General features: G+C 46.9%; 1 protein-coding gene across 1 annotated transcript; it reads left to right on the top strand.

The window, feature by feature from the left end:
- Nucleotides 1-7,091: 7,091 nt before the first annotated feature.
- LOC136492020 (uncharacterized) lies at nucleotides 7,092-21,368 on the top strand. The gene is made up of 4 exons (XM_066488183.1): nucleotides 7,092-7,121; nucleotides 7,207-7,370; nucleotides 20,720-20,863; nucleotides 20,948-21,368. The coding sequence occupies exons 1-4, from the start codon at nucleotides 7,092-7,094 to the stop codon at nucleotides 21,366-21,368; spliced, it is 759 nt and encodes a 252-aa protein (XP_066344280.1).
- The last annotated feature ends 3,563 nt before the right edge of the window (nucleotides 21,369-24,931 follow it).

Genomic DNA, 24,931 nt, shown 5'->3' with positions numbered 1-24,931 from the left:
CTGGCATTCTCTGTGACAAGAGGGTACCACAAAAGCTAAAAAGCAAGTTCTATAGAACGGCGATTAGACTGGCTATGTTGTATGGAGTAGAATGTTGGCATACAAAAATTCGACATGTTCAACAACTAAGTGTTGTAGAAATACATATGTTGCGATGGATTTACGATCACACAAGAATAGATCGAGTTCGGAACGATGATATACGTGATCGCCTAGAGGTAGAACCAATTGAAGAAAAGCTTGTCCAACATCGGTTGAGGTGGGTTGACCATGTCCAAAGGAGACTTCCAGAGGCACCAGTGCATTGTGGAGTCCTAAGCCAAGCTAATAATATGAGAAGAGGTAGAGGAAGACCAAAATTGACATGGGGGAGCCAATAAAAAAAGATTTGAAAGCTTGAGATATACCTAGAGATCTATGTTTGAATAGGAGTACTTGGAAAGCAGCTATTGAAGTGCCTGAACCGTGACTTAGGGCTCTTGGTGGGTTTCAACTCTAGCCTACCCTAACTTGCTTGGGACTGAAAGGCTATGTTGTTGTTGTTGTTGTTGTTGTTGTATCACATCATCAGAAGTATCTAGAATTATATTAGAAAGATCTCTCAAAATATTGTTCCATTGCTCCCAAAGATCATCCACTAACCATTAGGTAAAGGTACTCACTGAAGAATTCATTTTAACATAATGTAAATAAATGTCAGGTTGCTCACACAATTTGAACAAATTAGGATATAAAATGTTTAAAGGCTTCTCATAAAGCCAAGTATTCCTACAGAACAATGTTTTTTTTTATCATTTTTAACTGCAATTTTCCTGCCCTGAAGATAGATGTCCCTGACTTTCAGCAAATCAGACCATATAGGCGAATCATTCTGTCTGTGACTCACAATGCAGATGGAGGCATTCTTAATATATTTATACTTAATGATGTCTTGCCATAAACCAACCCCATTTTCAAGTTTCCACCACCATTTGCACAAAAGGCTAATATTCATTTTTCTAATATCCTTAATACCCAAACCACCCTTCTTTTTGTGCTTACAAATCCTTATCCATTTAACAAGATGATATTTTCTTTTTGTTCCACCTCCTTGCAAAAAAAGTTCTCCTGATTTTGTCTAAAGCTCTGACAGTTGTTTTTGGCAAAAGGTAAATGGACATATGATAAATAGGAGTGTGCATTCAAGCTTGTGCTAATCAAAGTCGACCTGCCAGCTATAGACATGGACACATGGTACCCCTTCCAAATATCAAGTTTTTTAGCATTTTTCTCAATGATAGGGAACCAGTCCTTCACATGCAATCTGCTAGGACTAACCGGTACACTGAGATACTTAATAGGGAAGGTACCAATTTGACAGTTAATTTTTTTTAGCATAAGCAGTATCCCAATTCTCCTCATCATTAATGGTCAAAATTTCACTCTTATGAAAATTTATTTTGAGCCCAGCCATCAACTCATACATGTACAATAATAATTTCATATTCCTAGCCCCATAACATCATGTTTCAAGCATATAATGGTGTCATCAGCATATTGTAACATAGCAACCCCTTTATCAACTATACGATCAATCAGACCAGTAAACAGTTTGTTGGACTAAGCCCTGTGAATCATCTTGGCCAGTCCATCAGCCACAAAATTGAACAGAATTGGCGAGAGGGGGTCACCCTGCCTAACTCCCTTATAACTCTTAATACAGGGACCAATTAGGTTATTCAATTTAACACTGACCGTCCCACCGGTCACAACTCTTTCAATCCAACTACACCATTTTCTATTGAAACCTCTAGAAGTCAAACATTCAAACAAAAAACTCCATTTTACCTTGTCATATGCCTTCTTAAAATCAAATTTTAATATCACACCCAACTGCTTTTTCTTCTTTGTTTCATGCAGAATTTCATGTAAAATCATAACCCCACTCATGATATTCCTGCCTTTCATAAAGGCAGTTTAATTGGCATGAATCAATTTTTCAGCGACCTTTTTTCTAACCTCACTGTTAAGGTTTTAGTTACCAATTTGTATAAGCAATTAAGTAGGCAAATAGGTCTGAACTGTTGAATCTTCGAAGCATCAGATATTTTGGGCAGAAGAGTAATGATACCATAATTAATTCTATTAATATCTACTTTCTCTTCAAAAAATCAGCAAACAGTTGCATAATGTCATCTTTCACAATATCCCAACAAGATTGGTAGAATTCTATGGGAATCTTATCTGGGCCAGCGGCTTTGTTTTTCTCCATTGAGAACAATGCCTCTTTAATTTCTATTTCATTGAAAGGTCTGGTCAAGCAGTATTATCATCATCAGATATTTTTTCTAATGCATCCCAAAGACTAACATCGATATGAATATTATGCCCTTCCCCTGGACCAAACAAATCAGCATAGTAACCAGTAGCATGATTAAGTAGATTTTCATCTCCCTCAATAATATTACCCTCATTTTCAAGAGATATAATTGTATTTTTTCGTTTTTGCCCATTAGCAATTTTATGAAAGTACTTAGTATTGTTATCACTTTTTAACAGCCATTCCTCATGGCATCTTGTACGCCAGTACGCTATTTCTCGGTCAAGCAGAGCTAAATTTTCCTTTATTAACCACATCTTTCTAGTCAATTGTTCATTACTAAGCCCATCAATTTCTTCAAGAGCCTCTAGTTTAGCAAGCTCTTCACTGAATTCCTTTCTCTTTTTCCTTAGTTCTCCTTGCAAATTAAACCCTCACCTTTTGAAGTACTATTTCAGTAGCTTCAGTTTTTGTTGTATCTTATCAAGAGCAGATTTAGCATTACAAGGCTTTTCCCAAATTTTCCTAACAGCAGAGTGGAAGTCAAGATTCTTAAGCCAACTTAGCTCAAATTTGAACTGAATATATTTCAAGGGAACACACTGCCTAGAGGTCAATATCAATGGATTGTGATCAGAGATTTCCGTCGGCAACTTTCTTACCAGGGCATGAGGGAAAATGTCTTCCCAGTCTTTAGAAACTAATATTCTATCAAGTTTTTCAAGAGTTGGATTCTCCTGATTGTTAGACCAGGTAAACAATCCACCAGACATAATAATTTCTCTTAATTCATGAAAACTAATGAGAGTGTTAAAGAGACCAGAGAATCTCTGTGTCCCATTGGGTTTATTCCTTTCACGAGCATATCTGAGAATATTAAAGTCTCCACCAATTAAGATAGGGTCAGGATTTTTAGAGCAAAAGGATGATACTTCAGATAGAAACTTTAATTTCTGATCATCATGGGCAGCCCCATACACCACCAGCAAGTTCCATTTTATTCTATTAATTTTATCCCACAAATTTACCTGAATCATGAAATCACCCTGTTGAAAAGAACCAACATCATAAAATTCTAACTTCACACCAACTAAGATACCCCCATATTTACCATTAGCAGAATTATACAGCCACAAATGTTGTTGTTGAGGATCAAAATTCCTTAAAAGCTTTTCATCACAATCCTTAACCATAGTCTCCTGAAGACCAATAAAGTGGAAGGAATATGGAGGTATTAAATCTTTCAGATAAGTAGCAACCCCTTTCTTTCTTAGACCTCTGCAGTTCCAGATTAGACCTTGAATTGTCATCATCATTTTTTTTGTTATTATTTTTGACAGTCTTAGAGGTAGCAGCTTGTCGGTGTTTTGGACCGGCGGGCCCTCAACCAACTAGTAATTTGTACTGCGTGTTCCTAATCCCGGATGGTGATGCAAAGAGACACAAGGTTTATACTGGTTCAGGCAATGGGTGCCCTACGTCCAGTCTGAGAGATCGATCTTGTATTCCTTGCACTGAAGTGCTCGTAGTAGGGGTTTACAAGCAAGGCGGGAGAGGGAGCTAGCCCCAGGTCTCTGCGTGGAACGGTGTGGGTTGCTTGAGATGTTGATCTCAGGCAGCGGGGGAGCGGCCGGATTACAGAGTGTTGCACGTTGCTTGTGCGTGTATGCGTGAGTTCATGAACTTGTGAGCTCGTGTGCCCATTCGTGTTCTTCCTAAAAACGGCCCCGGTCTCTCCCTTTTATAGTTGAAGGGGGGACAGGGGTGATACATGGGATTGCTACGTAGCGTCGTGCGAACAGAGGCGATATGTCCGAGCCCTGTAGCTTGTCACTGTGGCGGTATGGTCGACGGAGCGGTCCTTGTCCTTGACGCACGGGAGCGACGCGCCGGTCACGCCTAATCCTGTGCGACGTGGGAGCTCCAGTGATGGCTTGACGCAGGGCATAGCGGACGACGTGCTGGTCGCTGTGTGTTGACCGCGTAAGGAGCCGAGGCTCAGCTGGTGCCGAGGCCGAGCCATCGTGGGGGCTCGGTGAACACGAATCCCAAGGTTGCCGAGACCCTGAAGTGGATTGCCGAGGCTCGGTGGGAGCAGTTGGTCCCGTACACTGATTCTGAGGCTGCAGGGACCCGAACTTGACTCCCCACGCCGTGCTGTCCTCGGAGCAGGGGTTAGGCAGCACAGCGTAGTATGGGCGTCAGTCGTGGGCACAGTGCCGGGCACAGCGGCCGGTAACCCCTGCCCCGTCCTGTCCGAACGGCATGGTGTTGATGCGACTTCCCGTCTCATCGGCCGCTCTGCTGTGTCGAGCCGTCGTCCGGCTGATGTTGCGGGAGTGGTTGGTCGCATTAATTGGATGCGACGCTCTGTCGGGGAATTTGGTCGAGGCGGAGGCGACGGGGCTGTTGCCGAGCCGGCTTCGAGCGAGACAGAGAATCGGCATCTCGTCCGAGGCTTTACGCGTGAGGCCTCGAGCGAGATGGAGAATCGGTTCCCCCTCCGAGGCCTTTCGTGCGAGGCCTCGAGCGAGGCAGAAAGTCGTCAGGCCGTCCGAGGCCTCTCGTGTGAGGCCCCGAGCGAGGCGGAGAATCGGTGGCCTCAGACAAGGCCGAGGGTTAACCAATAGTTGTCTGTTGGCTTTGATTTTGATAGGGTCTAAGTGATTTTTTCGATTTTCGCTTAGGGGACCCCGTTTTATGGTACCCGACAGTAGCCCCCGAGCCTCAGGGAGAGTGCGAGCGCTCTTCCTGAGGTTTTGATGAGACTTGGCTCATGGCAGCTCCTGGCAGGATGGTGTTTCGTACTCGAGGCTTCGGTGGATGCACGCGAGCGCACCCGCCGGGTGTAGCCCCCGAGGCCCTGGGGGAGTGGTTTTATTCCTCCAGGGGCTTGTCTCATGTTGAGTGAGGGGTTTTATAGTGTTTACTGAGCCCCTGAGAAAAAGTTCGGGTCGCTGGGTCTCGGCTTGGTTGCAGGAAGAGCACCCGAGCCTCCGCACGGCGCGAGAGGGCGGTCAGGAGTTCCCCTGACTTTTTGTGCGACCCTCACGCATCCTTTTCGTTCAGAAGGAGGGGTGGAATATGCCAGGCTACCCTCGGTGGGTGCGAGCGGTGACACTTCCGGTGAGCTGTTATCGGGTAAGTCTGAGTGGAGGCCCGTGCCCCATTCGATAGGGGTCGGCTAGCGGTCCAGAGACGTGCTCCAAAAGTACCAGAGGGCTTCTCTAGTGGGTCCCAAGGCCGTTCGATGGGCCCCGGGGGCTCGATGCCTTCCTACGGTGGGATCCCATTCGGAGACGACTTAGGGCATCCCAAGCATTTCGCTTGCTTGGGCCTCGGCCACGTACAGGCTCGCCCATAGTCGTCCCTGACTCTGTTGCCCTAGGGCGGCTGTCGAAACCCTTTGGGGGCCCAGCCTTCAAACCCCTGGACCGTAACGGTCTCGGTGCCCAGTTTCTTCGTCTGAAAGGAATCGGGTGGGGGATATTCCCCCCCTCCATCGGCTTGACAACGGTAGGCGCGCCTTTTGAGGTGGTTTTCTCGGGGAGGCGAAACGGCACCTGCCACTGCTATGGTCAGACGCGACGCTGTGTCAGCGGATAGGACACAACTGTTCACACGATTAATAAGGAAAAGGTGGGTACGTGGGCGGTAAAAGCGGATCTGGATTAACTGTATCTGATTTGAGGGAAAGTCCCCCGATTTCATCGCCCGTCCGCTTCGTCCCCTTCCTGCATAAATACATAACGAGCCTCGCCCCTCCCCTCCTTACCTTGCCTGCATTCGCCTTTGCTGCCCTCGAGCCGTTGCTAGGAACAGAGAGCACTGGGGAGAAGAAGGGAGAAGGGTGAGGGAGAGAGAGAGAGGGCGGCTTACCGCCGTAGTCGCATTCTCCACCGCACTCATGGCTGGCGTTGTTGTCATTGAGGCAGATCCTTGGGGTCAGTCCGACGTATCCGTGGAGATGCTGCAGTCACTCGTCGACGACGGCCTTCTCCGTCTGGTTACCGACCCTAAGAGGCCAGAGTGGATTGCTCCGTCGGGTGAGCCGGAATTGAGGCCACGCGATGGCTACGTTGTGAGCTTCGTGTCCTTCCACGAGCACGGTCTCGGCCTACCGGTGGACCGGTTCATGCGGGCGCTCCCGTACTACTATGGCGTGGAGCTCCACAACTTCAACCCCAACTCCATCACGCAGGCGGCCATCTTCGTCGCCGTCTACGAGGGGTACCTGGGGATTGCCCCCCATTGGGAGCTGTAGCTCCACCTTTTCTGGGCGGGGCATACCACCAAGCCGACGGGCACGACGGGCACGAGGAAGGTGGTGAGGGCCGGTAGCTGCACTCTCCAAGTGCGCCAGGACCGGCAGCACCTTTACATCCCGGCCCAGCTTGCGTTAACCAATCGTCGTTGGTACACCAGCTAGTTCTACCTCCGCAACGATGACGGCGGACTTCCCCCCTACACCGGACGGATCGCGGAGAGCTGTCCGGAGAAGTGGAGGTATGGCGTCGCGAAGGATGATCAGCCCAAGCTGCAGCCGCTCCTGGAGGGCCTAGAGAGGCTGTGCGGCCGTGGCCTCACGGCGGCTGTGGTTGTGGCGGCCTTCCACCGCCGGAGGGTGCTGCCGCTGATGGCTCGGCGGCGGCGCCTGTTCAAGATGAGACCGGATGAGCCGATCGAGGGCATCCGGATGTCTGCCTCCACCCTCTCCGATGAGGAGATTCTACGCTAGGTGAGGGAGACGGTGGAGGGGCGGCTGAAGAGCGGTGGCCTAACCCCTATCGCGATGCGCCCGTCGCGGGGGTACCTCTCGCTGGTAAGTCATGCACTGTTGTGGCCCCTGAGGCCTCCTCGTTCCTTGCTATTTCCCATTCCCTTATCTGTGTTTGCCGTCCCTGCAGGGGATGAGGGACGTGCGAGCCTCCCTGCCACCCGTTCCCGAGGACACAGAGCGGCGGGCGGTGAACCGGGCGCACGCCGAGGCGCAGAAGAGGCGGAAGGACGCCGCGAAGGCAAAGCGCAAGAGGAAGATCCTCGAGCGTGATGAGCTGGAGAAGCGCCGCCGGTAGCAGAGGTAGGATGGCCTCCCAGTGGAGGTGTCTCCATTGCCGTCACTGTCGGCGGATTCTTCGGATGGTGATGACGAGAGCGAGCTGGGGTGGGGTCCCCTGGACCATCTCCCCGACGTTGGGGAGACAGCGCTCGGGACATCGGCGAGCAGCCCGGCGCTCCTAGGAGGAGGAGCAGAGGATGCCTCGGGGCTGGTGATCGCTCGCCTCGGGGCCGAGGCCGACACGCCCGAGGCACAGGTGTTAGGGAAGCGAGCCGTCAGCCTGGTGGGCTCAACGGCAGAGATGGAGCAGGCGGCGGCGGGGGCGACGCAACTGCCCCCGCAGAGAGTCTGTAATACCTCTGGTGTTTTGACCTAGCACTAAAACTTTACATGTCATCATATGCATTGCAAAGCATTCATAAAGTAGAAAAATTTGAATGCATTCACTAAATAAGCTTTATTTCATAAGTTGTTATGTTATGTGATGTAATGTGATTCAAAACTCTAAATAAAGATCATGACCACAAGGGTCAAATTTCATGTGATCATGTGAGACCATGTGTCAATTGACTCAAATAACCCTAATGGGCCATGTAACTGGTCAAAAATCATAGTTAAGTAAAAAGGTAAACAAATCAAATTTGAATTCAAATTCAATTTATAAAAGTCCTTTTTGCCCCTTCTATCTATTTCAAAATCCATTTGGAATTTGGGGTGTGACAAAAAACAAAGTTGAAGCTTATTTTATAAGGATCAACTTTGGTATTCAAAGTTTTTAAAGTTTACATAAAAAATTTGGAGTAATTTTGAAATGATTCAAATGCTCAAATGCACCCCAAATTCAAATTTCAAAATGGAGGCAGAATTTGAAAATCTTCATTTAAGCAAAGTTGTAGAACTTTTGATTTTGAACAACTTTTATTTTTGGAGATTTTTGAGTTGTTATACAAATTTGGGAGTAATTTGAATTTTAAAACGGATGGCAATTCTGTAATTCTGGTGAACAGTGCACGACAACCGCCCCACCGTCGGCGTCCTTTCTCCGGCCTTCCAGACGCGCCCGTGGCTGCCCTCGGCTTCGCGCTGGCACGGGATGGAGCGTGTCGTTCTCTCGCTCTCCTGGCCGCGCTATAAAGCTCCGACGACGTTATCAGCTTTTCTTTCTCTCCTCTGTTTCTCGACACCGCCGCCTCAGCTCCGGCGAGCTTCCCTCGCCTCCTCAGCGCAAGCCAGCCTCGGCAAAGCAGTGTTCTAGCTCCGTCTCTTCCTTGCGAACCCATCCCACCAACTGTGGTTGTCTGAGTCCACCGAGAACCGCCGCTAGCGACCCTTCTTCCTCGCGACCGGCGACCTCACCCGAAGCTCCGTTTCACCGCGGCCAGCGTCATCCGGTGAGCCGTTGCCCTTGCTTGTTGGCTCTACAGCTTCGTCTCGATGCTGTAGTGCTTAATCCATTCTTGCTTGGTCATTTTGCCCACTACAGTCACCGGAACACCGTCGTCGACGAAGTCTGCTCCGTCGTGACCGCTGTCACCGTCGACCCGCGTCACCGTAGCTTCTCCGGTCTCGCTCGTTGCTTCAACACGTTCGGGGTGAGCTACTGATGCTTCCTGGATTCTTTGTTTCACCGTTACCGGCCTTGTTCCGCTGGCGTAGCATTGCCGTGCTGCCACATCTGCCATGGCAGGCGTCAGTCTTGTTTCGTGTCGTAATCAACCTCCGTAATGCCACAGATCGATGCGCCTAGTCTTTGTGAACGTTTTTGTACTTTGGCCGTCGCCGTTGGGCTCGCCGTCGATGAGTTAGCGTCGGTCAGTGCCGTCATCGTCGTGGTCAAAGTCGAAGGTTAGGGATGACAAGTGGGTCCCGTATGTCAGCGACTGTGTAGTTCAAAATGGAATTTTTCTATTTCAGAAATGGATGAATAGTGTCTATTTTTGTTATTTTTGTGTAGATTTATTTAGAGCTCCAAAAATTATGAAAATTTTTGTGTGACCTCTCTGTGATGAACGTTATTTAGGAAAAATATGAAATATTGATTTACAATACCTTTTGAATGTGATGAAAATTGCTCAATTAATTGATAAATGTAATTTCCATGATTTTTGTAGGCCACTGTCTAACTCCAAAAATTAAGAAATTTGTTTTGGTACACTAATTTGTCATGAGGAAGCTTACATAAAATTTTGAGGTCATTTGGAACAAGTTCATTTTGGGCTTATTTCCAAATTAATTCAAAAAAAATGAATAAAAGCAAACCCTAAGTGTTAGGTTAGAGTTTGATGTTTATTTTGGTCATGTTTTGTGACCAGTAGGGTTTCAAGATCAATTTGGTCAAGTCACTTGTGTGGTCCTTGATGGTAGAATTGCAAGTTGGTTTTGTTGGCTTGCAACTATACCGTGAAGGAAAGTTATACTCAAGGTGTTATTATATTTCATGCACCATGAAAGCATCATGTTTACATTATCATCATGTTGAAGCATATGTTATTATTTCGTGTAGAATCCGAGAGTGAACCGATCCTAGTTGAGCAAGTTGTGGAAGAATCCCCGGTTGTCTCGGGATTCGATATTTGTGGTACTGATCCGGAACCTGAGATCGTCAACGAAGGCAAGCCTCAGTTTATGCATTAAACCATTACCTTGTTTACTTTGAAAAGTTTATCACCTATGTTACCTATTGCATTAAGTTGATTATTTCAAATGTTACCTACTTGATGCATTGCCTACCTTGTTAATTGTTTACCATCCTTGAAGATGATTTCATTTACAAAGGCGTAGAATGCTTAGTATGCTTTATGGTAGGCTTTCAAAGTAAAAGTTTCGATACAATCAAAGATGGCATTCTAGCCAAAGAAAGAAAGAAGGTGGAATGAACTAGAGACTAGTCGGGTGACTTATCTTGAATATTGGGTAATGTTGCCGACTATGTCGCTTAAAGGCCACTCATTGTGGATCTTCTGAACGAGACACTTTGTAGTACTGGTCACATACTCCGGTAAGCCTACTTCGGCTAATCCGATACTAAGACGAATGCCCACGCACTGGGAGTGGAGAGATGGCGGGAGTAGCGTGTACCCTCATGGCTGGAATGTGGCCGGATTGGAGGTGTGCTGTGCTCTCGGGTGGCGTGGAGACGGCTTAATATAGGAGGATCTGGTAGCGAGGTTGATATATGCAAGATTAAGTTCTACATATGTCATGTGATAAGGAATCCCCAGCTGGGACTTGAATCAATTCGAATTGCCGGTGCTCCACGGATATGGAGACTCGTTTCATTACAGAAGCAATGCAAGACTGGTGAATTACTAAAACTTGAGAAAAGGAATGGAATGAAAAGGATTGGAACATGGGATATGAACACTTAGTTTGAGATAATGAACTAAGAAGACTTAGAGGTAAAAACTTGAAAATAGAATCAAGAATAGTAAGCTTTTGGCAAAGAACTTTTGAATCTTGCTACATCCTTACCTTGCCCCAACACCTGCATCACTAAAGTCTTTCCCCCCCTTTTATGTCGGGTCAGTCTTGTTGTGTACTTTTGTACTCAGGGTTTGTTAACCCTTGTTGCAGGTGAGTCGCATGCGCAGGCTTGTTTTGTTCCTTACTGCATGTCAGTGTTTGATGTCGATGACGATGAGGAATGATGAATGGCCTTTGGACAAGGCACTAGTTTGTATGAAAAATAATGTTAATGTAATATTATCCCGCTACTATGGTTGTATGACACTTATGGTTTTGTAAGTTTGAAACAACTGGTTTGTAATATTAAAACTTAAATCTTCCGCTTTATAATCTCTTATATGTATATTGAAAACTGTTGTAATCTGCAATGTCTGTGATTGGGATCCTGTTCGGAAAAGATTCGTGGATGATTCAGGTTTCCCGAGGACATCCGATAGACCTGTTAAGTTGTTGGGAACTTGTGTACGCTATCAGAGGTCTGTTGAGACAACGATAGATGCACGTGGGCCCGATTTCTTAGGAGGTTCTGCCATAGCTGGTATCAGAGCAGGTCCTATCTAAGATCATTGTAGGTTACTTTGGAAAACCTTCAAATTGATTTGGATCAAAGAAAGTAAACTTTCTTACCTCTGATCTAGCCTCAATCTTATCTTATTTGAAAGTTCATGGCGGATAATATGATTAGGTTTGTCCTATGTATTAAAAATCTAGTACTTTTGATTATATAAATCTTTTGTACCTAGATTCGTAAGATTGATTCATGCATCATGCTTGAACACCTTGCATAATAATTCCCCTTAAAAGTGGTTGGGTAAGTAATGTCAATCCCATTCTTGCTAACCTCCATTACCCTCAAGCTATCCTTATAGTCCTACCCTAACTTCTACAGGCTATGGCAAAGACCAAGATAACCACACGCATGTCCACCAGACCTCACAGAGTCCCTCGTCACCAGTTGGCACTGCGAAACCATGAGCTTGGTGAAGGAAGTTCCAGGAAGTTAGGAGATGAAGGATCTTCAAGCAATCCCACCAACATCGAGAACCTTACCATGGAGCTCAACACTCTTCATCGAGCTCATGCTAAAGATCAAGAGAAGCTGGCAGAAATGTGAAGGGACATCACCAAGAATACCGAGTTGCGGAATGAAGCCTGGACACGAGAGGATGCGGCCAACGAACGCATCCATGAGTTGGAGTTCTACGTAGAAGACCTGGATATGGACAATGCCATTCTTCATGAGAATGTCCACATGATGTACGCTCAACTTCATCCTCCTCATGGGGGTGGTGAAGTTACAGATGAAGAAATGATTGTAGATCCAGGAGAAATCCACGATGAAGAAGAGGAGGAGGACCCTGAGGAATTAGTGTACTTCTCAGATGAAGATGATGTTTCGTTCGGTATGGACACGGACGCCGATGACTGAGAGCTTGGAGTAGTAATAGTTCCTTTACTGCTTTTCTAGTAAACCAGGGTTGTCTTGTGGGATACAAAACATGTAATTTAAATAACTAACCCTTTGTAGCATGAAACCTTTTAACTGCTTTCAATAAATAATAATGTAAATAAACGTGTCTCTCTAACAGATGCCTCGTCCTATCACCCGAGCTGGTGCAAGTACCTCGCAAGACCATGATGATATCCCAAATCCTCCACCAATGCCTCCGACTATGGCAGATGCCATAGCCGCACTCGTCAATGCAACGGTAGAGAATGCTAGGTTGTTAAGGGAATTGGCTCAGAACCAACAGGCACCACACCCTAATCGTGGCCGCCATAATAACGGAAATGATGAGTCAACCTATATTGATTTTACTGACACACGTCCACCTGTGTTCTCTAAGGCAGAAGAGCCTTTAGAAGCTGACGATTGGCTTAGGACAATAGAGCAAAAGTTTGAGCTGATTCACTGTACTGAGATTCAAAAACCAAGGTTTGCGGCACAGCAACTCCGAGGAGCTACTGGTGCCTGGTGGGCAAATTTGGTAGCAGTACAGCCCGCTGGTCACCAAATCACCTAGATGGAGTTTAATGATGCCTTCAGGGCACACTATATTCCAAATGGTGTGATGACCATGAAGTTAGAAGAGTTTTTGGCTCTTAAGCAAGGGGAGCACCCGGTGATGCACTATATTGGGCGCTTCAATCACCTGTCACAGTATGCTATAGAGTATGTGAATACTGACAGGAAGAAGAAGAATCATTTCCTAAGAGGCCTGAACACCAAACTTTAGACCATGATGGCAACTTGTGGCAACGCAACTTATCATGAGACAGTCAACATTGCTATCGCTTCAGAGGAGAATTACCGCCGACACAAGGAGGCAAAGAAAAAGAGAGTATTTGCTTCCGGATCGTCGAGTGGAAAGCATCAAAAGATGGTCTACCATCCTCAGAATCATGGCCGTGCACCATTCCACCCACAACAAAGCCAAAGCAGGCAGCAAATCTTTATTCGCCCTACAATTAATACGCCTTATCCTCATCAAGCACCGCAGCAGCAAAAGAATACAAATAATGCAAACCGCACTGCTACTCCCCAGAATCACAATTATCCATGTTATAATTGTGGTAAACCCGGACACTTTTCCTGAGAATGTCCGTATCCCAGGAAGAGTGATCCTAATGCGCCTAAAGCCCCTGTTACTCAAGCTTAGAATCATTACAAGGGCAATGCTCAGAACAGTCAGAAGGGTCAGGCTGAGAAGAAAACTGGAAGGGTCTTCTATACTCAGGTGGAATCTATTCCAGAAGGAGAACCAGTAATGATTGGTATGTTTCCCATTGCTAAGCATCCTGCAATTACCTTATTTGATTATGGTGCATCCCATACATTCATCAATCGTACATTTGTTGTGAAACATGGGATAACTATTGGGGAAACAAAAGAACCATATCATATACAGTCGCCCGAAGGACGAATCTATACAAGGGAGATAGTTCAGCATGTACCTATTGATTTGGGAGGATATGAGTTCCCTACCAACATGCTAATATTAAAGGATCAAGATATAGATGTGATCCTTGGTATGAACTGGTTAACTCAACACGGGGCTGTCATAGATGTCATGCGTAGAACCATAAGGGTAAATGTACCTGACAGCAAAACCCAACTTCTCATCCAACTTCCCTTTCCTAAGAGTATGGTTAGAACAGTCTGTGCAACTACTATTGAAGAAGCCGAGAAAATTCTGGTGGTATGTGAATTTACGGATGTCTTTCCCGATGACCTGCATGGTCTGCCACCAGACCGAGATGTATAATTTAGAATTGATCTGAAACCAGGAACAACACCTGTGTCCAGAAGAGCATATAGGATGCCACCCAAAGAACTAGCAGAATTAAAAATCCAACTACAAGAGTTGTTAGACAAGGGTTTCATTCAACCTAGTTCATCACCTTGGGGATGCCCTGCTATCTTCGTGAAGAAAAAGGACCAAACCTTAAGGTTATGTATTGACTATCAGCCGTTAAATGAAGTCACCATAAAGAACAAATACCCCTTACCCTGAATTGATTTGCTTTTTGACCAAGTTGTGGGAGCTAAGGTGTTCTCGAAGATAGACTTGAGATCAAGCTATCACCAGATTAAGATTAGACGGGGAGATGTGCCGAAGACAACGTTTACTACACGATATAGTCTATATGAGTATTTAGTCATGTCTTTTGGGCTGACCAATGCTCCAGCTCATTTCATGTACCTGATGAACTCAGTTTTCAAGCCCGAGTTGGATAAGTTTATAGTGGTGTTCATTGATGATATTCTTATCTATTCTAAGAGCAAAGAGGAACATGCGGAACATCTCCGCATTGTTCTACAACGATTAAGAGACCACAAATTATATGCCAAATTCAGTAAGTGTGCATTCTGGTTAGAGGAAGTACAATTTCTGGGTCATGTGTTATCTGCTGAAGGTATAGCTGTTGATCTGAGCAAGGTAGAAGAAGTCCTTAACTGGAGAGCACCTACCACTATTCATCAAGTTCATAGTTTTCTGGGGTTGGCAGGTTATTACCGTCGGTTCATCCCTGACTTCTCCAGAATTGCAAAGCCGATTACTGAACTGCTGAAAAATCAAACTAAGTTTGTATGGTCAATAGAATGTGAGAAGGCCTTTCAAACATTAAAGAAGTTGCTAACAACTGCACCAGTATTAGCACAACCTGATATTGAGAGTCCGTTTGATATCTATTGTGATGCATCTGGAATTGGTATTGGATGTGTTCTTATGCAAGAAGGCAGAGTCATAGCGTATGCTTCCAGACAACTCAAGAAGCATGAAGAACATTATCCCACCCATGATCTTGAATTAGCTGCTGTTGTTCATGCACTCAAGGTTTGGATACATTATTTATTGGGCAATATCTGTCATATCTATACGGATCACAAAAGTTTGAAATATATCTTCACTCAATCAGAGTTGAATATGAGGCAAAGAAGATGGTTAGAACTTATCAAAGATTATGACTTAGAAGTGCATTATCATCCGGGCAAGGCTAATGTGGTTGCCGATGCCCTGAGTCGCAAGAGTCATTGCCATTGTCTAACTATGAAACCTATGCAACGAACATTGTGTCAAGAGATGGAGCATCTAAATTTACAAATCATAGAACAAGGTTCCCTGTCCAATATTGCAGTTGAGTCCACTATCAAAGATCAGATCATTGTTGCTCAATGAAAAAGTAAGGGTATAGCCCATATCAAAGATAAAGTCAGATCTAGAAAACCAACATGTTTCAATATTGATGAATCCGATGTCGTTTGGTTCAAAGATAGATTGGTAGTACCCAAAAGTCCAAAGCTGCGAAAGCAGATTCTTGATGAAGCTCATTCTACAAGATACTCCATTCATCCAGGAGGCAACAAAATGTATCATGATCTGAGAAAGAGATATTGGTGGACCAAAATGAAAATAGAAATAGCTCAATATGTGGCCAAATGTGATACTTGTCAAAGAGTCAAAGCGGTTCACATGAAGACTGTAGGTCCATTACATTCATTGCCAGTTCCATCTTGGAAGTGGGAAGATATCTGTATGGGCTTCATCGTGGGATTGCCCAGGACATCTGCAGGCTACAATTCAATATGGGTTATTGTTGATCGCCTAACCAAGATAGCTCATTTCTTACCAGTCAGAGATAAATATCAAGCGGAACAGTATACAAAGCTTTATCTTGATAGAATCTTCAGTCTGCATGGGGCACCCAAGACCATTGTCTCTGACAGAGGGTCATTGTTCGTATCTAAGTTTTGGAAAAGTCTACATGAGTCTTTGGGAACCAAACTTATCCGCAGTTCTGCTTATCATCCGTAAACAGATGGACAGACTGAAAGGGTAAATCAAATTCTTGAAGATATGTTGAGGGCATGTGTCCTTTCCTATGGTGCTAAATGGGATGAATGCCTTCCCTTAGCTGAATTCTCATATAACAATAGCTATCAAGAGAGCATTAAAATAGCACCATTCGAAGCATTGTATGGCCGTAGATGCCAGACACCTTTAAATTGGTCAGAATGTGGAGAACGTTGGTTCTTTGGGTCGGATGTGGTCAAGGAAGCTGAACAGAAAGTTAAACTCATACAAGCTAATATGAAGGTAGCTCAATCCCGACAGAAAAGCTATGCTGATAAGAGGAGACGACCACTAGAATTCAAGGTGGGAGATCATGTCTACCTCAAGGTATCGCCGATGAAAGGAGTTCATCGTTTTGGGATTCAGGGAAAGTTGGCGCCCCATTATGTCGGTCCTTTTCAAATCCAACAATGATGTGGACCGGTCGCCTATCGCGTCAAGCTACCAGATCACATGTCAGCTATGCATGATATCTTCCATGTATCCCAGTTAAAGAAGTGTTTTCAAGTACCTGACCAAGTGATTGACTTAGGTGATGTAGAACTAGAACCTGATTTGACTTATGCCGAGTACCCCATTAGAGTCTTAGATCAGAAAGATCGAGTCACTCGAAGACATACAATCAAGTTCTACAAAGTACAATGGAATCAACACACTGAAGATGAAGCTACTTGGGAGTCCGAGGATTACTTAGAAGAAAACCTTCCTGACTTCTTCGCTTCTATTTAGTTGCAATACCTTGTCTATGTTGTAACTTGTCTCTTTTGTCAAATAATGGAAAACCCCCTCATTAGCTTTTTGAACAAAGTTATGATGTGTTAGCTTGACACATTTTCTTTTCCATTACTTAGCCTTAGGTTTTAAATCTTGGGATGAGATTTCTTTAAGGGGGAAGGGTTGTAACACCTCTGGTGTTTTGACCTAGCACTAAAACTTGACATGTCATCATATGCATTGCAAAGCATTCATAAAGTAGAAAAAATTGAATGCATTCACTAAATAAGCTTTATTTCATAAGTTGTTATGTTATGTGATGTAATGTGATTCAAAACTCTAAACAAAGATCATGACCACAAGGGTCAAATTTTATGTGATCATGTGAGACCATGTGTCAATTGACTCAAATAACCCTAATGGGCCATGTAACTGGTCAAAAATCATAGTTAAGTAAAAAGGTAAACAAATCAAATTTGAATTCAAATTCAATTTATAAAAGTCCTTTTTGCCCCTTCTGTCTATTTCAAAATCCATTTGGAATTTGGGGGTGTGACAAAAAACAAAGTTGAAGCTTATTTTATAAGGATCAACTTTGGTATTCAAAGTTTTTAAAGTTTACATATAAAATTTGGAGTAATTTTGAAATGATTCAAATGCTCAAATGCACCCCAAATTCAAATTTCAAAATGGAGGTAGAATTTGAAAATCTTCATTTAAGCAAAGTTGTAGAACTTTTGATTTTGAACAACTTTTATTTTTGGAGATTTTTGAGTTGTTATACAAATTTGGGAGTAATTTGTATTTTAAAACGGATGGCAATTCTGTAATTCTGGTGAACAGTGCACGACCACCGCCCCACCGTCGGCGTCCTTTCTCCGGCCTTCCAGACGCGCCCGTGGCCGCCCTCGGCTTCGCGCTGGCATGGGATGCTCACTGCCTGTCGTTCTCTCGCTCTCCTGGCCGCGCTATAAAGCTCCGACGACGTTATCAGCTTTTCTTTCTCTCCTCTGTTTCCCGACGCCGCCGCCTCAGCACCGGCGAGCTTCCTTCGCCTCCTCAGCGCAAGCCAGCCTCGGCAAAGTAGTGTTCCAGCTTCGTCTCTTCCTTGTGAACCCATCCCACCAACTGTGGTTGTCTAAGTCCACCGAGAACCGCCGCTAGCGACCCTTCTTCCTCGTGGCCGGCGACCTCACCCGAAGCTCCGTTTCACCGCGGCCAGCGTCATCCGGTGAGCCGTTGCCCTTGCTTCTTGTCTCTACAGCTTCGTCTCGATGCTTTAGTGCTTAATCCATTCTTGCTTGGTCATTTTGCCCACTGCAGTCGCCGGAACACCATCGTTGACGAAGTCTGCTCCGCCGTGACCGCTGCCACCGTCGACCCGCATCACCGTAGCTTCTCCGGTCTCGCTCGTTGCTTCAACACGTTCGGGGTGAGCTACTGGTGCTTCCTGGATTCTTTGTTTCACCATTACCGGCCTTGTTCCACTAGCATAGCATTGCCGTGCTGCCACATCCACCATGGCCGGCGTCAGCCTTGTTTCGTGTCGTAATCAACCTTCGTAATGCCACAGATCGATGCGCCTAGTCTTTGTGAACGTTTTTGTACTTTGGCCGTCGCCGTTGGGCTCGCCGTCGGTGAGTTAGTGTCGGTCAGTGCCGTCGTCGTCGTGGTCAAAGTCGAAGGTTAGGGATGACAAGTGGGTCCCGTATGTCAGCGACTGTGTAGTTCAAATTGGAATTTTTCTATTTCAGAAATGGATGAATAGTGTCTGTTTTTGTTATTTTTGTGTAGATTTATTTAGAGCTCCAAAAATTATGAAATTTTTTGTGTGACCTCTCTGTGATGAAAGTTATTTAGGAAAAATATGAAATATTGATTTACAATACTTTTTGAATGTGATGAAAATTGCCCAATTAATTGATAAATGTAATTTCCATGATTTTTGTAGGCCACTGTCTAACTCCAAAAATTAAGAAATTTGTTTTCGTACACTAATTTGTCATGAGGAAGCTTACATAAAATTTTGAGGTCATTTGGAACAAGTTCATTTTGGGCTTATTTCCAAATTAATTCAAAAAAATGAATAAAAGCAAACCCTAAGTGTTAGGTTAGAGTTTGATGTTTATTTTGGTCATGTTTTGTGACCAGTAGGGTTTCAAGATCAATTTGGTCAAGTCACTTGTGTGGTCCTTGATGGTAGAATTGCAAGTTGGTTTTGTTGGCTTGCAACTATACCGTGAAGGAAAGTTGTACTCAAGGTGTTATTATATTTCATGCACCATGAAAGCATCATGTTTACATTATCATCATGTTGAAGCATATGTTATTATTTCGTGTAGAATCCGAGAGTGAACCGATCCTAGTTGAGCAAGTTGTGGAAGAATCCCCGGTTGTCTCGGGATTCGATATTTGTGGTACTGATCCGGAACCCGAGATCGTCAACGAAGGCAAGCCCCGGTTTATGCATTAAACCATTACCTTGTTCACTTTGAAAAGTTTATCACCTATGTTACCTATTGCATTAAGTTGATTATTTCAAATGTTACCTACTTGATGCATTGCCTACCTTGTTAATTGTTTACCATCCTTGAAGATGATTTCATTTACAAAGGCGTAGAATGCTTAGTATGCTTTATGGTAGGCTTTCAAAGTAAAAGTTTCGATACAATCAAAGATGGCATTCTAGCCAAAGAAAGAAAGAAGGTGGAATGAACTAGAGACTAGTCGGGTGACTTATCTTGAATATTGGGTAATGTTGCCGACTATGTCGCTTAAAGGCCACTCATTGTGGATCTTCTGAACGAGACACTTTGTAGTACTGGTCACATACTCCGGTAAGCCTACTTCGGCTAATCCGATACTAAGACGAATGCCCACACACTGGGAGTGGAGAGATGGCGGGAGCAGTGTGTACCCTCGTGGCTGGAATGTGGCCGGATTGGAGGTGTGCTGTGCTCTCGGGTGGCGTGGAGACGGCTTAATATAGGAGGATCCGGTAGCGAGGTTGATATATGCAAGATTAAGTTCTACATATGTCGTGTGATAAGGAATCCCTAGCTGGGACTTGAATCAATTCGAATTGCCGGTGCTCCGCGGATATGGAGACTCGTTTCATTACAGAAGCAATGCAGGACTGGTGAATTACTAAAACTTGAGAAAAGGAATAGAATGAAAAGGATTGGAACATGGGATATGAACACTTAGTTTGAGATAATGAACTAAGAAGACTTAGAGGTAAAAACTTGAAAATAGAATCAAGAATAGTAAGCTTTTGGCAAAGAACTTTTGAATCTTGCTACATCCTTACCTTGCCCCAACACCTGCATCGCTAAAGTCTTTCACCCCCCTTTTACGTCGGGTCAGTCTTGTTGAGTACTTTTGTACTCAGGGTTTGTTAACCCTTGTTGCAGGTGAGTCGCATGCGCAGGCTTGTTTTGGTCCCTGCTGCTTGTCAGTGTTTGAAGTCGATGACGATGAGGAATGATGAATGGCCTTTGGACAAGGCACTAGTTTGTATGAAAAATAATGTTAATGTAATATTATCCTGCTACTATGGTTGTATGACACTTATGGTTTTGTAAGTTTGAAACAACTGGTTTGTAATATTAAAACTTAAATCTTCCGCTTTATAATCTCTGATATGTATATTAAAAACTGTTGTAATCTGCAATGTCTGTGATTGGGATCCTATTCGGAAAAGATTCGTGGATGATTTGGGTTTCCCGAGGACACCCGATAGATCTGTTAAGTTATTGGGAACTTGTGTACGCTATCAGAGGTCTGTTGAGACAATGATAGATGCACGTGGACCCGATTTCTTAGGAGGTTCTGCCATAGAGTCGAGGGGGCATCGGGGTCCGGCGAGGGCCGGCCGGCATCAGCGGACACGGAGGCCGTGCTACCGCCGCCACCACCGCCGTTGCTGAGGAGGGACGCCGTGCTGAAGCGGTTGTGTCCCCGTTCGAGGTGAGTATTTTTTTTGGCGGAGTAGGCAGCATCTCCCATTCGTTCCTTTGTCGTATGCTGACCTTGTTGGTGTTTTGCCCTCAGCTGGAAGCGTCATGCGGAGGTGCCCACCTTGGCACCACGCAAGGCGCTCAAGGTGAGCGCCAGCTCCACTACCCAATCGTTGGTGGAGGCGCAAGCCTCCATACAACGTGGCGCGGCATCGGCGAGGGCCGACACGAAGGAGCCGGTCGCCCAAGGAGAGGCTTCCGAGGCGGCCCTGACACAGGCAGGGGAGGGTGCGCCTATGCCCCACAAGGCCGAGGCCCATGAGTTAGATGGGGCCGAGGTGCCTTTAGTCGCCGAGGCCACCGAGGCCAAGCCCCCCTGGACCTCCGAGGCTGAGGCGACGGAGGCCGGAGTGCCCAGGACCACCGAGGCCATGGTGGCGGAGGCTGGAGCCCTTGGGACCACCGAGGGAAGGGTGGCAGAGGCCGGTGTGAGTGCAGTGAAGCCAGCGGCCTAGGAAGTGGAGACAGGGGCGGGGCAAGCTTCAATACTGCCCCCGATCCAAGGCCCGCTGCCGCCGTAGGAGAGTGCCCGGGAAGTGGAGGTCCATTCGATCTCCTCCGATGATACTTCCTAGGGGAAGGAGGTGGCAGATGCCGAGGCGACCAGTGCTGCGGAGCAGCCTGCTCCGACCTCTGGCAAGGGAAGCTCGTCCCTCGTGAGGGTGCAACCCGAGCCCCGCGGGTGGGATCACCCGCGTGTCTTGTGGCGGAGCCGAGATGACCCTGAGGGGGAGCCTCTGTTTGCCCTTGAGGACACGGCTGAGGGGGGGCGCTGGGATACCTTCGAGCAATACCGTCAGCTGGCGGAGCGGTCGCTACGGACAGCGCTGTCCGTTGTAGTCGATGATCTACCTGGGGTCGCCCAGGTACGCGCCTTCTTTTCTCGTGCGGTGTCGTCTTTTTCCGAGTTTTCTCGCAGTGCATGACTCTCGTTTTGCCTATCAGGAGCTCGAGGCTCGGTCCCTCAGGAAGTCGTTGTTCCTCTAGCGGGAGAGGGACGTCTGGGACCAGCTCCAGCGGTAGAAGGGCTTGCTCGCCGATGCCAACGAGCTTCTGTCGGCGCGAAGCGCAGAGGTGGAAGACCTCCGCCTTCGCTGTGAAGATATGATGGCCAAGGCTACCACGGCTCGGGAGCAGGCTGCCCCTTTGGCGGCGCGGGTCAAGGAGCTGGAGGAGGAGCTGACCCGGGTGGCCGGTGATCGGGACGCCTTCTGGTCCCGAGCTGAAGAAGTGACGGCCTCCACCAAGGCCCTCGCTGGGCAGCTGGGGAGGGAGCAGAGTGCGCACCAGCTGGCGAAGGGCACCCTGACCGAGGCCCTCAAGGAGGCTGAGGCCTCCCGGACCAAGGCTACGGCGTGGAAGGGAAAGGTCGAGGGTGAGTCTTATTCCCCTTGTTTTATTTGTTTTCCTTGCGTTCAACTCCTAACTCCCTGGTGTGATGCAGAGCTGGAGAAAGAGGCTTCCAGGGCGGCCGAGGCTTCTCGGGTCGAGGTCTAGGGCTAGAAGGAGAATGTCAAGGCCTCTTGGGTCGAGGCCCAGTGCTGGAAATAGAAAGCCGAGGGTGAGTCCCGTAGTCCTTTGCCCCAGTCTGGCTTATTTTCTTTCACGATTAACCCCATCCTGCTTGTCTCAGCGCAGGGTTGGAGGAGGAGATCTCTCGGGCGGCCGAGGCTTCCGTCGTGGTGCAGGTGGTGCTTGAGGCCAAAATCGAGGGGCACAACGCGCTACGGAGCGCCGTCCATTCCACCTATGAGGCCCTAGAGGTTGAGGGGGTCCAGTCGGGCAGCTCCCTTAGGAGCTGCTTGATCGCGTTGAGCGGCCAAGTGCGCGAGCGACTCCGAGGGCCGCTGCACACGGGCGTCAAGCGTGCCCTGGCCGTCGTCGCCTCACACTACGTCGGCGTCGACCTTGAGGCCGTCAGCGATGGCTATGTCCTGGCCGAGGATGATGAGGAGGCCGATGAGGAGGTCGTGAAGTTGATGGAGGCGGCTGAGGGCCCCGGCACGGTGCTGGCCAAGCTGTTCGAAGAGGAGGTGGTCCCTCCCACGTCGTCTGCCAATGCTGGAGACCCTGAACCTTGACCTGGGCCCAAGAGGCCATGTAAATAGATTAGGGATTACGCTATCGTATCATAACGCTGGTGGTCGTCGAGGCCTTTTTAAAGTAATCGTGCGTCTACGCTTCTTAATCGTTTTTATTGTATTTCCGAGCCTCTGCCCTCTGTCTTGTCTCTAAACATATTTCTTGCAAAAAACTTCCTCAGAGCCAAGCTACCCCTTGGGCAAAAGGTGGTGAGGGAGTGCCGTAGCCCGGAGGCGTAGGCCGTCTCGCGACTCGGCCGGCCTTTTGGCCTTGAGACAGTCTTTCGGTCCTTAGGTTTTTTTACAATCAATATGTCAGAGCGCGCTAGAGAGTTTGGCATAGATTTTTTTTTGAAAAACGATTAAGAAATGGTGCGTGAGACTTAGGGGGGAGTCCCCCCTTCTAGCCCCTGAGGGAGGCTCGGTTCTACAGAGGCAGAGCCGTGTTCTGTTCGAGCCCTGTAGTGGGCACCTCTGCAGAGGCAGAGCTGAGTCTCCCTTACGGTGTTATCATAATGCTAAGGCCCGTGATGGGCTCGGGGGGTTTCTTGGAAAATTAGAACAACTAAAGAACGCTTCTTAATTGTATTTCGAGAAACAATGTATACAATGCTTGGAAATTTAAGGGTAAAAGCGACGTAGCTGTTCTATGTTCCAAGCATTGGTGAGGATTTCGCCCTTCTCGTTGGCTAGCTTGTAGGTCCTGAGCTTCAGCACTTGGGCGACGATGTACAGTCCTTCCCATGGTGGGGTCAGCTTGTGGCGGCCCTTGTTGCTCTACCTCAGCCTCAGCACCAGGTCACCCACCTTCAGGTCTCAGCTTTGAATGTGCCGGGCTTGATAGCGTCATAGGGCTTGCTGGTACTTGGCCGAATGTAGCAGCGCAATGTCTCGGGCTTCCTCTAGTTGGTCGAGGGCATCTTCATGGGCAGTGCGGTTGCTCTGCTCGTTGTAGGCCTGGAGCCTCGGGGAACCGTATTCCAAGTCAGTGGGGAGGACGGCCTCGGCTCCATAGACCAGGAAGAACGGTGTGAACCCTGTGGCTCGGCTCGGGGTGTTCCTTAGGCTCCAGATGACTGACGGGAGTTTGGCAAGCCATTTTTGCCAAACTTCTTCAACCAGTTGTATATTCTTGGCTTGAGGCCTTGTAGGATCATGCCGTTGGCACGTTCTACTTGGCCGTTTGTCCTAGGGTGTCCTACGGCCGACCAGGCCACACGGATGTTGTGGTCATTGCAGAACGTTAGGAACTTGCGACCGGTGAATTGCGTCCCGTTATCAGTGATGATGGTGTTCGGAACCCCGAACCTGTGGATGATATCAGTGAAGAACAGCACCGCTTGCTCGGATTTGATTTGATTGATCGGACGAGCCTCGATCCACTTGGAGAACTTATCGATCGCAACCAACAGATGGGTGTAGCCTCCGGGGGCCTTCTGCAGAGGCCCAACCATGTCGAGCCCCCATATGGCGAATGGCCATGTAATGGGGATGGTTTGGAGGGCTTGGGCCGGGAGGTGCGTTTGCCGCGCATAGTACTAGCATCCCTCGCAGGAGCGTACTAGTTTGGTGGCGTCAGCAACCGCCGTCGGCCAGTAGAACCCTTGGCGGAAGGCATTTCCGACGAGCGTCCGAGGTGCCGCATGGTGCCCATAGTGATGAGGACATCCCTTCCATTGATACAACCACACCTGCTGCACAACAAGGTCCGATGACAAGAGCTCGAGCACGACAACTTAATTATCAGGTAAAGTCGTTCCTCGCTGTTCATACAAACTCGTCTCAGAATTGGATGCTACTAAATCATGGTGATGATTGTCTTATTCTTAGGAATGTTGGTCAAGACTCCATTGCCTCATGTTTAGACCCCATGATGAGGATGGAGCAGCCGAACAAGTGGGAATCATCATTAATGGGGCGCACAGCTCATCTCGAGA

The sequence above is a fragment of the Miscanthus floridulus genome, chromosome 11 (assembly GCF_019320115.1).
Source record: "Miscanthus floridulus cultivar M001 chromosome 11, ASM1932011v1, whole genome shotgun sequence".
NCBI lineage: Eukaryota > Viridiplantae > Streptophyta > Magnoliopsida > Poales > Poaceae > Miscanthus > Miscanthus floridulus.
Note: the sequence above shows the minus strand (reverse complement) of the source record. Positions and strands in the feature narration are given on the sequence as shown.